Below are 21,073 nucleotides of genomic sequence, written 5' to 3'. Positions count from 1 at the left end.
TGCCCCAGGACCAATATCTTTACTGTTCTGTTTAAGTTGTTATGTCCAAACAACTGTTTGTTTATGTTCTAGCAACTTGGGCGTTTGAGAAAATAATATACATAACGCTGAAAGGAAAAATATTTTATTTCATTCTTAAATGATCACAAATTAGTTGCTATAATAGGATGTCTCCTGGACACTGCACAGTTGCTCAAACTTCGGAATCCAGTTGAATGCTGCCACCCTCTTTGCCTGTTCCATGTTGATTTTTGTGCAATACTTGGGTTTTTATCATGCCACCAGTGAGTACCCAGCTTTTCAGAAAGCTAACTTCAGGAATTGCAAAGAGTGTGATCTAACACTGACAAGTAAAATACCTTGAGCTAGCAGGTCGTACGGTGTCCAGCAGATGTCACCAATTTCCCTTGAAAATGTAGAACATCCTTCTTGGGAAATGCAGCTACAAAGACCTGATCCGTTGATCATTTGGGGCCTGTGTGAGCTTATAAATAATCGCAGCCTTTGCCACTGTCTGTTTGATTAATAAAAGGTCCTTATTAGGCTTATCTTTCCCAGGGAAGATCTGAATTTGGTGGAGATTTGATTTCCGGTCGGCAATTTTTAGTCAGTAACAAATTTTACTGTAAATCATGCAGTTTTAGCCATTGTCTGTGTCTGGGGGTTTGGGGGGTGGGGGGAGGGGCTTCTTTCTACTAAGGCAGATTTTTCCCAAGTTAGTTGATGCAGCTTTTATTATTACCCTGGAGGTAAGCTTTGTTTTTTGTTTTTGTTCTTTTTTTTTTTTTGGTTTTGCTTTTTCAGTCAGCTTAAAACAACACTTGATTTTTATCTCTAACAAGTTATCGTTGGCATTTTGAACCCTGTCGGATTCTATTTAGCAGTGAATAATTCTAAAATAATGGTTTATAAGAAAAGACTGGCCCTCTCTATCAGTTTCTCAGCTACCCAGGTGAGCATCGGGTTTGGTTTCCCTCGAGGTGCCTGTCCAGCTCAGGACTGACCAGGAACAGGCTCCCACACCTCCCGTCACTTCACAGATGTGCAGTCAGCACAGCAAAGGACAAATAGGGGCACAGTGTCTCAGGAATTGAAATGCCCTAGTTGGGGGGGAGTGGGTCATAGTGACCTTTTGCCATCTGGCTTTTTTTTTTTTTTGTCGGTCATCAGAAGCAGAGACACCAACAGAAAGCCTCACAGAGCCTGAAGGGGGCAAAAGGAAGGAAGCAGAAGAAGGGGACCTGCCCACAACACCCCCTGAGCCCTTGAAGACCTCCAGTGAGTTTCTGGTCCTCTTCTTCCCCCAACCCCATCTGTCTGGTTTGGGGGTCAGATATCTTTGGAGGACAGTTAATTTAAATAAGGCTTAGATAAGATAAGACTTAAATAAGATTCTGCAATGTGTTGTCTAAATGCAAATTCTAGGGGAAATCGTAGGTTCTATTACTATTATTATTTTTATTATTATTTTTCCTCCGTGCATGTGGGGAGAAAAGAGCAAGTCATCCTCTAACAAAATATCTTTCAGAAATTATAGGCACTGAATGTTCTTAACTGAGCAGTACTTTTTTAAGTTAGACAACCAGGCTGAGTCACAAGTTTTTAGAAGTTAAAATTAACCCTCCCAGGCCATAGAACAGTCCCTGCAGTCAGCGTGTCCAGAAGGCTCCTGGGGTAGAAAGAACACTGTGAGGATATTTTTAGGATGCAGGATCTTATCTGATTTTCTGCACCTGCAGAAGTGGGGACATTTCTTCTTATGGTGCCAAGATTTCTTTTTCCCACAGTCCATAAAGTATCCAACTTCAGGCCAAATGCTGGATTTCCATTAGTTAGTACTGAAGTATCAGGCCCAAGAGGCTACGAACTGATGCAATGGGAAGGAAAAGGGCAGAATTGATTATGTTTTCCATCTGCAGGGTCAGAACGACTTTGGGGTTAAAAAAAAAAGTCTCAGGGTCAAAACAGTTTGCATCAGGACTTCCCTAGTGGTCCAGCGTTAAGACTCCGCGCTTCCACTGCAGGGGCCATGGGTTCCATCCGTGGTCAAGGAACTAAGATCCCACATGGCGCGTGGCCAAAAAAATTTTTAAAAAATAAAAAAACAACAACAAAAAAACCAGTTTGCATCACCAACTGACCTCTCTTGCTTTTGAAGCAGAGCCCCCGACAGAAAGTGTTTCAGAACCCAAGATGGCGGTGAAGCAAGGACCACAGGAGGACAATCAGGCTAAGCCTCCCCCCAAAGCTCCCAAGATGCTCAGCAGTTTCTTCTGTGCGTTTCTCCCCCTCACCTCCCGGGCTTGCATGGGGAAGAAGCGGGTGGGTCTTTCTCCAGAGTGTGGCCTTCCCGTGGGTTAGAAAGTCTAAACTCACCTCCTACTGTGTCACCATGTCACCATCTCCCCAGGCATGGGGGTGATGCTAGCTGGAAAGTGGTTGGCAGGTGGGGGTTGTCAGAAGCAGAAAGGACCCACCATTTTCCTCTTCATTCCCAGCCCCCAGGAAGCCAGCAATCAAAAAAGAAGAGAAAGAAGAAGGACCCAGCGCTCTGAGAAAGGATGAGACCAAGGGGTGAGTCAGGATCTGTTGTCGAGATGATAGTGGATTAAACAGAATAAGGCAGTGAGTCTAAGATCTCTCTGATCTGATGGTAGGTAGGCCTCCAAAAATGAGACCAGTAATCACCAAACATCCTTTCAGCTTTAAAACTTTGTGAATTAGGTTTGATAATTCTAATAAAAATTTTGGGGGTATTCTTAATGGCAATTTTGTACCCTAGTCGAGACCTTATTAGTGAGATTAATTGGCCCCATTTCAGCATGTGACTGCACTGTGGGAATGGTCTGCTCCTTTTCTTAAACGCCTACTGTATGTCAGGTCCGGTGCTAAAGGTTTCTTTTATGCCTTTTTACTTCATCTCTGCAGCAGTCCTGTGGAGGAAGCGAGTATTTCAGCCATTGCACAGACGTTGAAACTAGTAGCCCAGAGAAGTTAGGTCGTCTTCCCTGGGTCACACAGGGAGGGTGGGAGTAGGGCCAGGCCTGAAACCCAGGTCCACTTGGTTCCTAAGCCTGGCCTCTCTCTTCACCACTGCCCCATCTTGCCTCCTGAGCCTGTGTCCATGCTTATGTTATTTATAAATACGTTTCTCTAACAAAGTTGTTGTCTGACATGAAGTTTCATGTCCTGATTTTTACTTCGTGTGATACTGTGATCGTTGTTCTTACACCCTTCCCAGCCTGATCGCTGATGGCTGCCTCCAGGAGACAGACAGACTTTCAGGGCCTCCAGTTTCCTCGCTTTTAAAATGGGGGCTTATTGATGGCAGAGAAAGCACACCCTTTTATCCACGGTTAATGGTGTGTCAGGCACCAGGCAGCATGCCTTCCCTATCCTAATGCATCGAGGCCTCACAGCAGCTCTGTGCATTGATTCTGTTGATACCCCCATTTCACAGGTGAGAAAAGTGAGACCTGGAGGCAGGACAGTATGGTGGAGTGCTTAGAAATCCCAGCTCCACCTTTGTCAGCTGTGTGACCTTGGCCAGATGACTGGGCCTCTCTGAGGGTGTGAAGCATTTGGACTAGGGTCTGGCCACGCCCCAGCTTGGCAAGTTGTGGCTGCTCTCACTATTATTCATTAGCATATTATTACTATTATATTATTCATTAATATATTATTAATATCATTGTTATTAATTTTGGTTGCGTTGCTGAGGTCACAGATGGGGCGTGTGGCAGAGTTGGGATTTGAACCAGGTAGCGTGGCTGTAGAATTTCTTCCCCACCGCGTTCTGCCATCTCTCTCTGCAATAATAGGAAGGACCAGGAGGACCACTGCTTATCAGATGCTGAGTCCTTAACATTCACTGCACATGCTCCGTCCCTCTCAGCCATCCTTCAGCCCTGTCTGTGCATCAGCATCAGCTGAAGAGCTGAAAAAATCTGGAGTCTCCTCCCTCGCCCTTCTGTCCCCCCCATATTCAGTAGAGATATAGGCCTGAGGCTGGGGAGTCACTGCTGCTCTAAAAATGCTCCCCACAAAATGCACCAAGGAGTGGGAACCCTCACCAGAATTTCTTCCTTAACCTCACAACGTCAGGGTAGGGACTCCTGGTAGCTCCATCGTATAGATGGAGACACTGGTTCAGAGAGGGAAGCCACTTCCTCACCACGACACAGCTGGTCAGTGATGGGACAGGGATTTTAACCCAAAGGAGTGTGACTGCAGAGTCTGGACTGTGGTGGCTCTAACAGAGTCAGTGTGAGGCATTTCTAGAGGCATGTATGATGTAGAGGTTTAGAACACAGCTCTGGAGCTGTGCTGCTTACTAGCTGTGTGACTTCAGGTGAGCTGCTTAACTGCTCTGTGCCCAGTTTCCTTATGTGAATATGGGGTTAGAAGGATCCCTGTCTGCAAGACTGATTGCTAGCAGATGTAGTGCTCTTAATATGGTGCCTGGCACTTTGTGGCACCCAGAGACCGCACCCTCCTCCTGCTGTTCCAGCCAGAGTGTGAGGGAGGGGTTGGCCGAGAGGCCTGGTTGGGGGGGTCCTTGCCTCCTGGAGTGGACTCTGAAAAATATTCGGATCACGCTGCTGCACTCCAGCCACGCTGACCCCTTCTCTGTTCCTCAGAGATGCCAGGTGTGTCTCTACCTCAGGGCCTTTGCACTCGCCATTCCCTCCACCTGGAATACTCTTCTCCTTGGTACCCACTCTGCCCACCTCTCACATCATTCTGCCCAAATGTCTCCTCTGGCCTTCTTCTACTGCCCTCTGAAGTAGCATCTACCTTCCCGATTTCTCCCCCTACTTGGTTTTGTTTAGTTTTCTTAAAAAATTTTTAATACCTAAAATGATATATTTGCTTCTGTGTTTTGGTTTTGTTTGTTTTTTCCCCGACTCTCCCACTAGAATGTGAGCTCCAGGTGAGCAAACTTCTTTTCATTCACTTTCGTGCCCTCGTTCCTGCAATAGTATCCAGCACTTAGTAGGTGCTCAATAAATATTAGTTGGAAGAATGACTTCAACCCAGGCATTTACCCTGCAGTCTCCCTTTTCCCTCCACAGACAGCTGGACCCACCCAGCTACAATCCTGCCAAGAACAACTACCATCCCATGGAAGATGCCTGCTGGAAGGCGGGCCAGAGGTGAGGCCCATCCCTCCCCAGACTGTCCTGCAGTCCCTGGCACTGAGGGAGGCCCTGTCTCTGGAGGCTCAATGGGAGGAAACTGGCAAATCTCTCTCCACCATGTTTTGGGGAGACTGTCAACTGCTCTGAAGGGGATGGAGAGAAGGCCCTGGGCAGTGGGCAGGCGCGGTTGCCTGTGTGTACCTGGGGCTTGGCAAGGCTGTCTCTGGGGAGGCAGGTGGCTGGAGGGGCAGCGTGGATGTACATACAACTCTTGTTTTCTCTTTTCCTCCCCCAGGGTCCCTTATCTGGCTGTGGCACGGACGTTTGAAAAGATCGAGGAGGTTTCTGCTCGGTAATTAACCAGGCTGGCCTGGCCAGGGCCCGTGGGGGCTCTCCCGACTCTGTCCCTCTGGCAGTCGCTGTGCCTCTGGCTGTTTAATCCTTTTAACCTCCCCTCTCTCAGCTTCACCCTCACGCACGGGATCACAGGCCACAGGCGTGGCCACCAGAGCGGCGGGAGGCCCAGGCTCAGGAGGCCCACGCCATCATTTCTGCCTCGTTTTGTTGGTCAAAGCAAGACCCGAGGGTGAACCTTGATCCCTGATGTGGGGAAACAGCCTCCACCTCCTGGTGGCAGGAGCTGAATGTAGCCAATCAGAAGTAGCCACGACCTGGCTGACATCCCTCGGCCTTAGAGGACATCCTGGCCTTGTTTGTGGCAAGAACCCCATCTCAGCTTGATACTCACTTGCTCTGTGATCTTGGACAAGTTACATAATCTTTCTGTGCCTCAGTTTCGTCACCTGTAAAATTGAATAATAATAATGCCTAGCTCGGGGAGCTGTGAGAACTCAGGGAGTTAGAGAACGCGGAGGCGTAACACCGACGCCTGGCACCTAGAAAACAGTCCGCACGCGTCAGCTCTTATTTCTCTATAGATGATCATCGCCTTCTTCTTTGTCAAAGGGAGTTCCTCTCCCCCCAGCAGCCTGCGATGGTGCCTGTGGCTTGGGTCACACACGGGGCACTGGTCCTGAGCCCTCTCCTCGTCTCTTTCCCCGGATTCCTTTTACCACCCCCCCCGCCCCCCCCCGCCAGCCCCACTTTGACCCTGATATGCCAGGTGGTCACACACCCCCCCCATCCCCTCCTCCAGGCTCCGGATGGTGGAGACGCTGAGCAACTTTCTGCGCTCCGTGGTGGCCCTGTCACCTGCTGACCTCCTCCCCGTCCTCTACCTCAGCCTCAACCGCCTGGGGCCGCCCCAGCAGGGCCTGGAGCTTGGCATCGGCGACGGCATCCTCCTCAAGGCGGTGGCCCAGGCCACGGGTGAGGAGGGGGCTGTGGAGGAAGCCCTTGGGGCCGGGGCAGGGGTAGGGGGTGCTTTGAGGGAGGAAGTGGAGAGGCCAGGAGCACCTGGGAGACAGTGGAGAGGGACTGGGAAGGTGGAGAGATGGGGAGAGAGAGGCCAGCGAGGGCAGAGAGCCGGGTGGGACAGATGGACAGAGTGCAGGGGGAGAGCAGGACCAGGGCTACGCTGAGACCAGGTGGGAGGGTGGGGGGAGATGCTGCAGGCAAAGAGCAGGACCCGGGGTCGGGGCTGAGGCTTGGGGCTTGTGGAGGTGGCAGAGGTCCTAGAGGATTGTGACCAGTAGAGCCATGAGGGGAGGTGGGGAAAGAGCAGGGTGTGGGTGGGGCCAGCAACCGGTAAGGGCTGAGCCCTCCGTGCTTAGGAGAGGCTGGCTACCTGGACGGGAACTCCCTGCCCACCGAGGGCCTGGAATGCTCCATGTGTATTGCGAGAGCGTCTGGGGGAGAGCGTTAGGAGCCGGGAGGTCAGGAGGCGCTCCAGGAGCTGGAGATGGGGGCCCCGCGCGGCCACAGCCCTCCTCGCCCTCAGCGCCCGCACTCTCCGCCCCCCAAGGTCGGCAGCTCGCGTCGGTCCGGGCCGAGGCGGCCGAGAAGGGCGACGTGGGGCTGGTGGCCGAGAGCAGCCGCAGCACCCAGAGGCTCATGCGGGCCCCGCCCGCCCTCACCGCCGCAGGCGTCTTCGCCAAGTTCCGGGACATCGCGCAGCTGGCCGGCAGCGCTGTGAGTGGGCAGCGCCGCTCACCCCTCCCCAGGCCCTCTGCCCCTGGGGACCCAGAAGGCTCTGGTTAGACTGTTCAGGGCAGGATCGCCTCGGTCCTGCTTGTGGGATCAAAGCTTGCCTTCCTTCTGCTGCTCTCAAGAGGGAGGGAATCTCCTCTTGAGATTCTAGCACTGGTCTGGTGCCGGCTGTGGGACAGGACTCCATAAACGTGCGGGCAACACTGGGGGGAGGCGAGAGGAGAGCCAGCTTTTCACTGTGCTGTGAGCGCGGGGCCGTGGGATTTGGGGAGCAGGCAGGGGGTGGGGGCAGGTATTCCAGGGTGGCAGCTCCCCAGACACTGTGGATGGTGGGAAGGTGTGGTCCCCTCAACTCCCTTCATCCCTGACACTGACTGCCCTTCCCCCATCTCTTCAGTCCACAGCCAAGAAGATGGACATCATCAAAGGCCTCTTTGTGGCCTGCCGCCACTCAGAAGCACGATTCATCGCCAGGTGAGTGTGTGAGCCTGTGAGGGTGGGGAGAGGTGAAGGTGGAGAGGGACTGGCAGCTGCATTGCTGCTAGTGCCCTGACCACCCTTGGATGAGAACAGCGTTAGGGAGGAGCCCAGGCCCTGAGAGGGTGGGATGGGAACATAGGTTTCCTTTCAGGTTGGCTCCTCTTCTCAGTAGTGCTGCCTGGAGAAGGGTAGGAGATCATGGGTGAAGAGTGCCACAATTGATTAGTGATGTCTGCCTTGGCCTCAGTGGGGACAGTAAGGAAGGCACTTGGGTGGTTGCCATGACAGTGAAAACAAAATCACTGGAGTATTTCTTGGGTGCCCTGCCCTGTGCCACGTGCTTTCTTCCTCCCTGCAGCTCTTGGGGGTAGGCCCTGGTAGCCTCACCCCAGTTTACAGAAGGGGAGATGGAGGTCCAGGGAAGTGAAGCCTCCTGCCCGAGGTCACTGGCTCAAAGCGAGGCCTGTGGTGGGGACAGGTTCTTGACCATCACGCGCTGGCAGCCCTGGGGCAGGCTGCCTTCCAGTTCCAGGCCCGGCTCTGCCCCTGCCCCACTCTCCCTGAGCCGCTCCAGTTTCTCAGAGGGCAGCTGAGAAGGGAGGCCCTGCAAGGCCGATAGTTCTGTCCACAGGCACTGCCAGCGGTCGTGATTGTTACTGGCCGGCCTCAGTTTCCTCCTCTGTTAAGTGGGGCTGTGTGATCTTGGGTCCCTTCCGGCTCTGGAGGTTGCTCTGGTTTTGAGGAGAGGGTCGAGGTGGGGGAGACTGGAGGAGGGAAGAGGAAGGGGTAGAGGGCAGGATCAGACAGATCGAGACAAGCCCACTCCCCGTACCCTGCTGTCCCCGCAGAGCCCTGAGTGGACGGCTGCGCCTTGGGCTGGCAGAGCAGTCAGTGCTGGCGGCCCTCGCCCAGGCCGTGAGCCTCACCCCCCCAGGTCAAGGTGAGCCCACGTGGTCGGTCCCATGCCCACCACCCGAGTAACCTGGCCGCCCTCCTCTTCAGAAGTCCACGCCCACCCCCCACTTGACTCCCGCTGCCACTCCAGGCTCCTCTGCCCTGAGGAAACTGCCCCCAGCACCACCACCCACTGTGGCCCAGGGGCTAGCTGAGGGGGGTTGGGCCCACCCCAAAGCCTCTGCTGCTGGGGCCTGTCTTAGAACTCCCCCCAGCCGTGGTGGATGCCGGGAAGGGCAGGACAGCCGAGGCCAGGAAGACGTGGCTGGAGGAACGAGGCATGATCCTGAAGCAGACGTTCTGGTGAGATCGCGGCCCTGGGCAGAGCGAGAGGGGTGGGGGCAGTCGGGGGGGCGGTGGGCAGGGCCCCAGGGTCATGGGTGAAGTGGGCAGGGCCAGCAGCCCACAAGCGTCCGTGACCATCATGGGGCTGGTGACAGAGCACTGGGCAATGAGCCAGACAAGATTGGCGCTGGGCACAGGGATGGTGACAGAGATCAGGGAGGTGGCAAACAGTGAAGGGTCAGTGAAGCCGGGACCAGGAGAGACACGGATCGTGAGGAGAGGAGCAGGTTTCCGCGTTCCAGACAGGACTGCGCCTGGGCAGAGGCCACGAGAGCCCCGGACGGGGGCTGGTGACTGATGCCCACTGAGGGGTCATGACAGTCACAGAGAGGACATCCGTGGAGCGACAGGGAGGGTTCCAGAGAGAGCAGGAGGGCCCTGCCCTGGGCTGGGCCCCCCGGAGGGGGTGGGCACACAAGGCGAACAAGCCCTGCAGAGCCCCCAGGGCCACCGGGGCGGCAGCTTTAACGCTGCCTCTGCGTGGGCACTTACAGACTGTCGCTCTGCCTGCCCCAGGCCAGTTAAGTCAGAATCTTTGCAGGTGGAGGCTGGCCTTGAGGAAACACTTTTCCTAATGCATCCCTGAGTGGTTGTGACATGTAGCCCAGATGGAGAATCGCTTGTTTCCTGATGACAGATGGTGGGCAATGGCGGGCCGGCTCAAGGGAGACAGAGTCAGAGTGATGCATAGTGACAGTGAGGGAGGACCACGACAGAGACAGGGTGACAAGGGGAGTCGGGGATAGACAGGGGCAGACCCTGGGACGTGGTGACAGGCAGGCAGAGGCGGATCTTGCAACCAGAGAGCAGAGTTCTAGAAAGACACCACTCACCTTGTTCTCGCTCCCCACCCCAGCGAGGTGCCCGACCTGGACCGGATCGTCCCCGTGCTGCTGGAGCATGGCCTGGAGCAGCTCCCGGAGCACTGCAGGCTGAGCCCAGGTACCTACCCCCCGCCCTGGGCCCAGGGAGGCGAGGCCGGCCGCCTTCAGGCTCCACTCCCTCTGCCTGGCCTTGGCTCCTGCCCTGCAGGCCGGCCGTGAGAGGGCCCACTGCTCAGAGAGCACCCCTCTAAGAAGCCGCAGAACCCTCTCCTCCAAAGTCGTTCCCGTCCCCCGGTGCCAAACGCCATTCCTTTTCTCCTCGGGGTTCCTGCTTCTGTGTTAGAGCTGCTGTACCAAAGATAGCCCAGAAGGCAGCGAGGCAGGCAGACAGACTCTCGTTCTCTCGTACATAAAAGAGTCCAGAGGGAGGCGGGGGCCACGGAGGGACCGCGCTGCGCTCCAGGGCTCACCCACCCGAGTTCCTTCTGTCTCATCACTTCATCACCCCGAGGTTGTCACTGTCTGCCTGAGCTCACTCTCTCCGCAACCCCTCCAGGGATCCCCCTGAAGCCAATGTTGGCCCACCCCACCCGGGGCGTCAGCGAGGTCCTGAAGCGCTTTGAGGAGGCAGCTTTCACCTGCGAGTACAAATACGACGGGCAGAGGGCCCAGGTAAAGGGGTGGACGCGTCCCTCCGGCAGAAAGGGCCACGCCGTAGAGCAGGGGTGTGGGGTCCCTCAGGCCCAAGTTCAAGGCTGGCCGGCCTCTGCCACAACTGCCCTTGCACGTCTCTTGGAGATTTAGTTCCTACCTCCAGGCAGCGGTGCGATCATAGCCACCTGACTGGCTTCTCAGAAAATCGAATTTATTCAGTAACACCGTCAAAATCCTGACCCACAGCAGTGGGAGCTCAAGAAACGTGGGCCGCACTCGTGCCCCGCTGGCGGGTGTGTTCATGAGAACAGGTGCCCTAGGTCTCCCTCAGTGCAGCTACGTGGGCGTGTGTCTGGCCTCCCAGGGCCGGAGACACCCTTGGTCTGGGCTGTAAGGATGCTCGTTGTGGCTCTTCTGCCCTGGAGGGAGTTGGGGCTGGCTCCGTGTTCCCTGCCCGAGGATGGATAAGCGAGCACGGTCCTGTGGTGCCTTGAGGCAGCTACACACAGTGGATTCAGTAGACGCAACATAGATGGGTCTTCAGTGTACAGTGCTGAGAAAAAAATAAAATGATTTACAATAGTGAGCGATTTTAAAATGTACATATTTGAATCATATATAGCATATCATATACACACTACCGTTTCATACACACTTAACACGTGTATATATACATAGCTCTGTTCAAGGGCTGTGGTCCAGACGTGTTAAAATGAGTAAAATCATAAAAACCAGAATGATGTTTACGGCACAACAACATCCAGACAAGTCAACACACACACAGACACACACACACACAGACACACACACACACACCCCAAAGCACCTGTGCTTGCAGGGGGAAGAGAGTAGGGCCCAGACATGAAGAAGAGGTGGTGGGGGCTTCCATACCCAGGGCTGGGAAGTGCTGTTTGAACCAGGGAGAGGATTCACTCAGGTCTCCGCGCCAGTTCCTCCTGTAGAGCTTCTAGAACCTTCTGCCAGTGAGAGTGTGGTCAAGAGGAGAAAGGGGGGGCCACCAGGGGCGGAACTGGCTCTGAGTCCCTCTCCCCTCCCCCACTGTGGCAGATCCACTTTCTGGAAGGCGGAGAGGTGAAGATCTTCAGCAGGAATCAGGAGGACAATACTGGAAGGTACCCTGACATCATCAGCCGCATCCCCAAGGTGGGCGCCTGCCGCCGGCTCTCCCTCGGGCGGGGGTGGGGCTGCCGGTACGGGTACAGGGAGCTGAGGCCCAGCCAGGCCAGCTCAGCACAGAGGGGTTGATTGGAGGGAGACTGGAGTGCGTTGGGCTGCAAATAACACAAGACCTGCAGATGGTATGTTTTCACACATCTGAAGGCAGGTGGCCCTAGGTTGGCTCAGCTGAATACCAGCGTCCTCCCCAACCCAGCTTGGTCCTCTGTCCTCTGCTGTCCTTGGCTGGTGGGCTTTTCATCCCAATGCCTATTCTCTGTGGTCTCCAAGTAGCTGCCACACTTCCAGACAGAAAGACAGGAAAGGGGGTCCAGCTTCTGTCCCCCCCCACAAGGAAAGTTAGAGCTTTTCTAGATACCTCCCACCACCCCCTACTGACTCCAGCTTGGGGTCCTTGTCCAGCACTGGGTGCCACAGCCGCTCTGGTGCAGCAGAGCCTGGGGAAGCCAGAATCTCGCTCTCTGACAGGGAGAGGGTTTGGGACGAGGGTGGAGGTGCCAGCCTGCAGACTGGTCCCGTGGTCTAAATAGGGCTGGGCCTCCAGGGCCCTGGAGCCAGGGGCATCTCTGCTCCTAGGGCAGGTCTTGGACCTGTTTTAGGAGTTCTCGGCCTAAGAGCCATTCTCCTGGCCTGCCCTAATTAATTAGGAAATTTGTTCTTTTATAAAGCAGCAAGGACAGAGGTAACAGTACAGCACAGGCATTAAAAGAGTTCCTGTTATGTGCCAAGCACTGGTTTTTTTAAACCAATTTAAGTTGTAGCTTCTGTGAAAGATTCTGATTTTTAGAGTTTGCGGAGTTCTGACAAGCTCATACACCCACATAATCAGCATACAGGACGTTTCTGTGTTGTCATCGCTCCTGAGACGTGTCCTCGTGCCGCCGCTTGCCACGCAGGCCCCCTCCCCACCCCCACCATCCATCCCCTGCGGCAGCAACCACAGATCTGCTTTTTTGTCCTGTCAGGTTAGTTTTGCCTGTGCTAGAGCTTCATGTAAGAGGTGATAGTACAGGGTCTTTTGTATCTGGCTTCTTTCACTCATTCATTCAAGTATTTATTGGGCGTCTCCCCTGTGCTGAGCCTTGTGCTGGAGGCTGGGGCTTTAACACAGGTGGTGGGGCAGGCAGGTCTTCATCAGAGTCCTGCTGTTGTCTCTATGCGTGTGCTCAGAGATTGGGCTCTGAAGAAAAGGTCCAGCCTTCTCTGAGCCTTTCAAAGAATAAGACGTTGCTTGGTGTTAGGAAAGCAGGGCTGTCACCAAGCGCAGCCCAGGATACAGTGTGAATGGTGCCCCCGGAGTCGTGCAGATTCTAGAGTAAATAGCATGTGCAAAGGCCTGGTGGTTGGAGGGGCACAGCCCATTCAAGAAACAGGCTAGTGTGTTGGGTGCCCAGAGTGAGTCTGAGGGGGTCCGGTGAGGTGAGGGAGGACCACAGGCTGACCAAGGCGAGTTCCCACAGCTTTGGGGGAGCCATGGGGTGGTTTTTATCAGGGATGAGCAATGATCAGATTTGGGGTTTGCCAAGAGTAGCCTGGCTGCTGTGAGGAGAGGGGATTGAACTGGGTCAGTGCAGGAGTGGGGAGACTGGTAGGATGCTGTGGCTTAGGCTGGGCTGGGCTCGGCGAGGTGGTGACAGGTGGATGGCTTAGTGATTTTGGAGTGGAAATGGACAAGTTCATGGGGTAATTGACAGTGAAGAGGGAGGAAGAGGAAGATGACAGAGGCTCCCGGGTTTCCAGTTTGTGGGACCAAATAGTAAGTCCTCAGAAAACTTAGTTTTTTTTTTTCTCTCAGTGGGAAATGAGAGAAGGGGTCTGTGTTCACATGTGTCTCTTTGAGGTTGACATCAGTTTGTCAGTGGATCTTCAGAGCTGCAGGGGAAAAAGATATGCATTTCCCTGCATCTGTCTTTTGGCCTTGTCCACCACCTCTCACCAGCCCTGGGTCTCCCTCTTCACCTTTCAGATTAAACTCCCATCAGTCACATCCTTCATCCTGGACACAGAAGCCGTGGCTTGGGACCGGGAAAAGAAGCAGATCCAGCCATTCCAAGTGCTCACCACCCGCAAACGCAAGGTAGCCTCTGCCCCGCTCCACCGCCTGCCCTCGTCTTCCACCCAGTCCTGCCCAATCCCAGAGAGACAGAGCTGTCAGTTGGGATGTAGTTCTCTCAGCCTTTTGCATGGTGGCTGCCACAGCTCCAGCCATCACGTTCTCATCCCAGCATGCCAAGGGGAAGAAGGGAAGGGCTCTTTTCCAAGATCTGTTTCATTGTGAAAGATTTGTTCTAGGAGTCCCCACAACCTGCACCCCAGCAAACTTCTTTATTCTTATCAGCTAGCATTGTGTCATATCACCCCTAATAGCTGCGAGGAAGGCTGGGAGAGCAAATACCTAGCAGAGGGGAATAAGGTGGTTGGGATTAGCCAAGAGCCATCACAATTCAGTGCCTGTGGCCAGCAGCATTGCCCTCACAGGTGTGCAGCCTGTTGGCTGGGGAGAAGGGGGGAGTGGCAGGTGATGGGGTGTCTGCCTCAGGCATGATGGGAGAAACTCAACTTTAACCCCGTCTCACCTTAACCCACTCCTGGTCTCCATCCCACCATGACCCAGGAGGTGGATGCGGCGGAGATCCAGGTGCAGGTGTGTCTGTACGCCTTCGACCTCATCTACCTCAGTGGAGAGGTGAGTTCCGGTGTCATGTCCGGGTCAGCCGGCGGTGACTGGAAGTTGGAGGGGGAGCTTGGGAGCCAGCAGTCAGGGTTTCCTCACTGAGCTGGGAAGCCACGCTCAGGCAGTGGTTCTCAAAGTGTGGTCCGTGAGGCCCTCGCCTTTCCAGCTCCGCATCAGTGTGAGGGGGATTTTCTTCCTGCCTGGCGACTGGAACAACATACTGCAGCCATCTGAAGGCAGAAGCAGATGTGAGAATCCGGTCCCTCTTAAGCCAGACATTAGAGAATTTGCAGAAGTATAAAATAACCCCCTCTTCATACGCATTGCCTTAAGCCACGTGGTGACTTGTGACCCATCCGCATCCCGCTTCTCTTTATTTCCCCCACAACGTCCCATCTCTCTCTCTTGCCCTGCAGTCCTTGGTACGTGAGCCCCTTTCCCGACGCCGGCAGCTGCTCCGGGAGAACTTTGTGGAGACGGAGGGCGAGTTTGTTTTCGCCACCTCCCTGGACACCAAGGACACGGACCAGATCGCCGAGTTCTTGGAGCAGTCGGTGAAAGGTGAGGGCATCTGCCGAGGTCTGCGTCCGCACCCTGGACGACTGGACCAGAATCCCGCCTGTGTCTGTTGTGAGGCTGTGAGCTGGGGCTTCACAAGGGCTCTCATGTCTCCCCCAGACTCCTGCGAGGGGCTGATGGTGAAGACCCTGGATGTGGACGCCACCTACGAGATCGCCAAGAGGTCGCACAACTGGCTCAAGGTGCCGCCTGCCATCTGCCTTTTCCTGCTGAGCTCGGGACCTGAAGTCTGTCCCTGCTGAGTGGTCCACACCCATTCCCCACATTCACCCTGTTTAAGCCCCAGAGCCCTTTGCTCAGTCCCTCCCACCTCCCACTGTAGCTGGCCCCGGCTCTGCTCCTCTCGCAAGTCCCCACGAACAAATTCACCAAGGACTGGTGGAAAACTGCCTGGCTAGGCACCCCAGATGCCAGGGTGAGGGAGCCCAAGGAGCTTTCTGTTCCCTCTGAGTTTGCCTTTCACCAGAAACTCAGCCAAGATGCAAACGGGATAGAGTCGGGGAGTGAGGAGAGCTGTGAAGAAATCAAGTCCACTCGGGGCCAGCCACGGTCTGCAGTACATTGGGTGATTGGGAAAAGCCTCTCCAGAGGCAACATTTTGGTTAAGACGTGGACAGGAAGTGGTCAGTCACGTGAAGATCAGGGGCAGAGCAGGTGGCGGCCAAGGGGGGTGGGGCGGGTAGCAAGTGCAAAGGCCCTGGGGTAGGAACAAGCTTGGCGCATGCAGAGGTCGAGGACCATTGAGGCGTGAGGTGAGGTCAGGGCAGAGAGTGGGTCCCAGACCACGCAGCGCAGTACAGTAAAATAAAACTGGGGTTTCCTCCAAGGGTTTCAGGAAGCCAGCAGAGGTGTTTTGGGAGAAGTCGTCTGGTCTGGTTGTCATGTGGCATAGGTCCTCTGGCTGCTCGGTGGGTGGTCGATGGGTGTGGGGGGCGGGGGGCGGGGTGCTGGGCAGTAGTGGCAGCTGACAGGTGGGAGGCAGCTGTCTGGTAAGAGGTGATGGGGCTTGAGTGGAGAGGGGGCAGTGAGCAGGGGGCCAGGAGACCTGGGTGCTCAGCTGGCTGGGCCTGGGGGCGGGGTTTCTGTGTGTGTGTGTTTTAATATTTATTTATTTATTTGGCTGTGTTGGGTCTTAGTTGTGGCATATAGTACCTTCATTGCAGTATGCAGGGTCCTTTAGTTGTGGCATGTGGGTTCTTAGTTCTGGTGTGTGGGAATCTAGTTCCCTGACCAGGGATCGAACCCGGGCCCCCTGCATTGGGAGTGCAGAGTCTTACCCACTGGGCCACCAGGGAAGTCCCTCGTCGTGTGTTTATTAGTTGTTTATGGTCCACCCCCCACCCCCACCCCACCAGGCTGTAAGCGGCTCTGCAGACACAATCCTTTCCTGTTTCAAGAAATATTCGCTGTTGTATCCCCAAGGCTGAGCTCCTGCCTGGCACACAGTTGGCACTTAATGTTTCTGGAATGAATGGATAAGTGTTCTCCGTGTGAAGGAGTGGAACGTGCCCCCGTACGGAAGGAAGGGGGGATCCAGGGTGACCCCTGAGGTCTCCCCACCCGACCTGTCCCCTCAGTCCTGCCTCCCCTTGAGTCCCCTCTCTCTCATCAGCCCTTTCAGCCTAGAAACCTGTTCCACATCCAGTCTCCTCCCAGTGACAGTCCTGGTCTTCTCAGCCAGCCCCTCCTCCTGCCACTGCTTGACCTCCGGCAGTGGGGGCCGCACCTGAGCGCCCCCCTCATCTCCTGCCTTCCCTCCTCCCAGCTGAAGAAGGACTACCTTGACGGTGTGGGCGACACCCTGGACCTCGTGGTGATCGGCGCCTACCTGGGCCGGGGGAAGCGGGCCGGCCGGTACGGGGGCTTCCTGCTGGCCTCCTACGACGACGAGAGCGAGGAGCTGCAGGCCATATGCAAGGTGCCGGGCTGGCGGACCGCAGTTGCAGGAGGGGAGTAGACGCCACTCAGCCTGGGGGCGGGCGGGAGCTGGGAGGAGGCGGAGCTTCTGACCACCTGTCCCCTCACAGCTTGGAACTGGCTTCAGCGACGAGGAGCTGGAGGCGCATCACCAGACCCTCCAGGTGAGCCTTCCCAGCCCGTACAAGTAGCTCGCACCTTCCAGGAGGCTCGGGGTGTGCGGAGCTGGCTTCAGAGGCCAGCACGTCCAAGTTCACGTCCCAGCCCTGCCAGCTACCAGCCAGAGCCACCGGTCAGGGAGCCTCGTCTCGCCCAGCTCAGTGCCTCGGCCACACCCACAACAGGGAGGGCGTGTTGCTGGTTCCCCGAGTTCGCCCTTAGGATGCCAGTGGAGCCCCTAGTCATTGGGGGTGTTTGCTGTCTTGGTCGCAGGCGTTTGGGGTGTGCTCTGGCTTTGCTGCGTGTCTTTGGTCCTGCCTGTCCCATTCTAGATTCTGGCCCCGCCCCGGTCTCTGACTCCCCATCTCTGAGTCTCGGTTCCTCTCTCTGACTCTCCTTGCCTTTAATTTCTTGTCTCAGCTCCCAGGCTCTCTGTCCTTTCTTCCCTTCTCCCTTTTCCCCCTCCATCACTCCTAGCTTTTTATTTTGAGGGGCATCTGTGTCTGTCCCCTTCCCCCATCTTCCTCCCTCTTTCCTCAGTCCCTAACGCCCCCAACCCTCGGCCTTGATCCTGAGATCCAGGATTCTCTCTTCCTCCCTGCTGCCGGCTGCAGGCCCTGGTGCTGCCCGCCCCACGCTCCTACGTCCGAGCTGACGGCGCCGTGGCCCCGGACCACTGGCTGGACCCCAGCGCGGTGTGGGAGGTGAAGTGCGCAGACCTCTCCCTCTCCCCCATCTACCCCGCTGCCCGGGGCCTGGTGAGTAACTGGGGGACATCTGGGCAGCAGGAAGGACCTCCTTCAGGAGGGTAGACCCTCTGAAGGAATCCCAGCTGGGGGGGGTGGGGGGGGAATGAGGGGGGTGAATCTTGGAACCCATGGCTATTCTTCCTGCGTGATGCTTCGGAAGACTGAAGCTTGTGTTCTATTTGGGTTTCAGATGATGAGGTCAAAGTCTCATTATAAAAAAAAGAAATTTTTTTTTTTTACTATTATCGGTCCATGTCTTTTGTTAGCACAAAAATTCAGCTTATTATCAACCAAGGTGATCAACCCTAAAATCCACAGAGATCCCAAATCTTAATAATATTGTTAAAATGCAAATTATATTGTTTTCTCTTATGGATTCTTAGAGACATCTATTTGGAGGTTCTTTTTTTTTCTTTCTTTCTTTAATTGAAGTATAGTTGACTGAAGAACTATTAAACTAAATATTAAATATTAAACTAAATATTTAAACTGAATATTAAACTAAATATGCACTCCCTTTGGAATTTTTTCCAATCCTTCAAAATTTAGGATGTGCTTTTCTGCTGAGCAGCCGGCTTCCATGTAAAGGCAAATCTCATACTTTTTATCTAGTTTCCTCCTTGAAATTTCTCACTCGTGCTCCACCTCAGGAAGTCGGGGTCCCCTGGTAGCAAGCAACGGGAGCAGTGTTTATCAAGCATTTAGGTGAAGCGGGCACATCATTCGTTCACACTCATCCTCACAAAAACACCGACCATCCCATTTTACAGTTGGGAAAATAGAGCCCCAAGGAACGTAACTGGCCCAGGGCCACACAGCTCCTGAGAGTTGAGAGCTGGGATTTGAACCTCATAGTCTGGTTCTAGAATCCAACCCCTGGCCCTGTGCTCCTGTGCCTCTCGGCCCTAATTATAATAACAGCATAAAGCATAGCCACCGCAGCTGTGTTTCTTACACACTCCTGCACCAGGTATGGCCCCAAGCACTCGATTACCTTATTTAATTTTTACAGCGACCCATCCTTAACCCCATGGTATGGATCAGGAAACAGGCCAGAGGTGCAGGAGTGGGGAGGAGACGTTGGATGGGGAATTGCTGCCACGGGCGGTCCCCCTCATGGCGGTCCCCATCACCACTTCCCCCGCGACTCTGCAGGTGGATAGCGAGAAGGGAATCTCCCTTCGCTTCCCTCGGTTTATCCGCGTCCGTGAGGACAAGAAGCCAGAGGAGGCCACCACCAGTGCCCAGGTGAGGCCCACAGTAGAGGGGTGGGTGGTTGGCCCAGGGGTGGACTTGCCCGGCCAGGCCTGTTCTTTGGAGAGGGTGGTGGCCTCTGGCCTGGCTCGGTGAGGAAGTGGGTAGGGCAGCCCCAGGGCTTCTGACCCGCCCCACCACCCACCCTCTCACCTCAGGTGGCCTGTCTATACAAGAAGCAAAGTCAGATTCAGAACCAGCAGGGTACAGAGCCAGACTCTGACCTGGAAGATTTCTACTAGGCCCCCTGCTCTCCCTGGGGGTGGAGGGCAGCAGAGGGGACCCAGGGGCATCGCCTCGTGCTCAGCACATCTGGTGTTGCTGTGTGCGTGGGTTTTAAGAGTCGTGTGTGTGTGTGTGTGTGTGTGAGGGGGTGGTTTCAGCTGGGTTCTGGGGTTCGGTCATTTTTTTTCAATAAATAATTATTGAACACCTGCTCTGTGTCCTTGCTGGCCTCTGGGGGTACAGCCCTGACAGCTCACACTTTGGTAACGAGTAACAGTGTGCCAGGAATGGTCGAAACCAGCACCTTCAGTAGAACTGTCTGCAGCGTTGGAGACACTCCAGGTCCATGCTGGGCGGTGTGACCGTCACCAGCCACGTGCGGTTGTTGAGCACTTGAAGTGGGGCCAGTGCAACTGAGCAGTCAAATTTTCATTTGCATTTAAATAGCCACACGTGGCCAGTGGCTGTTTTATTGGACAGTAGCCTTCTAAACTCTGTATATTAACTCATTTAACCTCCCAGCAAGCCTACCAGATGGGCATGTTGAGAGCCCTGTTTCGCAGATGAGGAAGCACAGAGAGGAAATAGCTTCCCCAGGGCTGCAGCTGGGAGGACCAGCACCAGGCTTCTGACTCAGCAGTCTAGCCTCAGGCCCCACACCTTTCCAGCAGTCCCCATCCCGCTGGGAGACAGTTAAGTGCAGTGACTTGTGTGAGACTCCTACCTCTGCCACCTGCCATTTAGTCACCACGCCTGGCCTCTGAATTCTCAGCACAGTTTTCCAGACCTGACTGGGGAGGACAGGCAGTGGACGTACCTGTTTTCCTCATTCTTACATCGCCCAACGCATAGCACAGTGCCTGGCATGTAGTTGGCACTATTTTTCCTGATGAAAAAGGAGACCTGCTTGTGGCAGCCCTTTCTTTCTTCATGCCCTGACTGTGGATGTGATGGTTGGCACTGGGGCTGCCTCTTTGTGAGCATGAGGAACAAGCCAGGAAAATCGCCCTGACAACCCTTAACCAGTGAACTGCAGGCAGCAGCTGCCTAACTGGGCTGCTTGTCCTGGGGGTGGGATGGAGATGAGAGAAAATAATTAAATCCCATTGTGATCATACCACTGTACAAGTGGGGTTTGCTTCTCATAGTTAAAAGAGCTCTGCCTTAAAGCATTGGCAAATTAATGTGTGTCCATATAAAACATTTAAGGAAACATATTTGTGTTAAATATTGTATGTCTGGGGATCCCAGTGACCGTCTGGCTCTGCATGGAGCCTGTGGTTCCCTTAGGCATGGAATGGGGTCTTCCTGAGGAAAGCAGGGCCAGGGACATGCCCTTCCTCCCCACACCCCTGAGAGGCTCATGTGAACACACTCCTCAAGCAGCCATGGCAGGGCTTCCCTGGTGGCACAGTGGTTAAGAATCTGCCTGCCAATGCAGGGGACACAGGTTTGATCCCTGGGCCAGGAAGATCCCACATGCTGCAGAGCAGCTAAGCCTGTGCACCACAACCACTGAGCCTGCGCTCTAGAGCCTGTGGGCCACAACTGTTGAGACCATGTGCTGCAACTACTGAAGCCCGCGCACCTAGAGCCTGTGCTTTGCAACAAGAGAAGCCACGGCAATGAGAAGCCCGCGCACCACAACGAAGAGTAGCCCCCACTCACTGCAACTAGAGAAAGCCTGTGTGCAGTAACAAAAACCCAACGCAGCCAATTAAAAAAAGAAAAGGCATGGCTGCCATGTCCCTCTGCCGTTGGGGGGGGGGGGGAACCCTCGTGATAACCCCATTAGGTAGGTGCTTTCATTAT

General features: G+C 54.8%; 1 protein-coding gene across 7 annotated transcripts in view; it reads left to right on the top strand.

Annotated features, from left to right (window-relative positions):
• Positions 1-19,560, top strand: part of LIG1 (DNA ligase 1) — a 35,764-nt gene extending 16,204 nt beyond the window's left edge. For 3 of the 7 annotated variants that reach the window (XM_057711940.1, XM_057711942.1, XM_057711943.1), the window contains exons 7-28: positions 1,171-1,278; positions 2,159-2,275; positions 2,499-2,574; positions 5,076-5,156; positions 5,437-5,493; positions 6,298-6,470; positions 7,066-7,232; positions 7,648-7,724; positions 8,579-8,670; positions 8,888-8,987; positions 9,886-9,971; positions 10,410-10,525; positions 11,576-11,671; positions 13,671-13,781; positions 14,319-14,390; positions 14,795-14,939; positions 15,057-15,139; positions 16,723-16,875; positions 16,985-17,038; positions 17,648-17,791; positions 18,938-19,030; positions 19,195-19,559. In XM_057711940.1, the coding sequence (XP_057567923.1) occupies positions 1,171-1,278; positions 2,159-2,275; positions 2,499-2,574; positions 5,076-5,156; positions 5,437-5,493; positions 6,298-6,470; positions 7,066-7,232; positions 7,648-7,724; positions 8,579-8,670; positions 8,888-8,987; positions 9,886-9,971; positions 10,410-10,525; positions 11,576-11,671; positions 13,671-13,781; positions 14,319-14,390; positions 14,795-14,939; positions 15,057-15,139; positions 16,723-16,875; positions 16,985-17,038; positions 17,648-17,791; positions 18,938-19,030; positions 19,195-19,278 (2,285 nt within the window). In that variant the 3' untranslated portion in view covers positions 19,279-19,559. Of the gene's footprint in view, positions 1-1,170; positions 1,279-2,158; positions 2,276-2,498; positions 2,575-5,075; positions 5,157-5,436; positions 5,494-6,297; positions 6,471-7,065; positions 7,233-7,647; positions 7,725-8,578; positions 8,671-8,887; positions 8,988-9,885; positions 9,972-10,409; positions 10,526-11,575; positions 11,672-13,670; positions 13,782-14,318; positions 14,391-14,794; positions 14,940-15,056; positions 15,140-16,722; positions 16,876-16,984; positions 17,039-17,647; positions 17,792-18,937; positions 19,031-19,194 lie in introns of all 7 variants that reach the window. The other 4 variants (XM_057711945.1, XM_057711946.1, XM_057711939.1 and 1 more) reach the window with 4 other exon arrangements.
• Positions 19,561-21,073: the final 1,513 nt, after the last annotated feature.

The sequence above is a fragment of the Hippopotamus amphibius genome, chromosome 16 (assembly GCF_030028045.1).
Source record: "Hippopotamus amphibius kiboko isolate mHipAmp2 chromosome 16, mHipAmp2.hap2, whole genome shotgun sequence".
NCBI lineage: Eukaryota > Metazoa > Chordata > Mammalia > Artiodactyla > Hippopotamidae > Hippopotamus > Hippopotamus amphibius.
The sequence above is the reverse complement of the archived record's forward strand: the minus strand, read 5'-3'. Positions and strand labels throughout refer to the sequence as shown.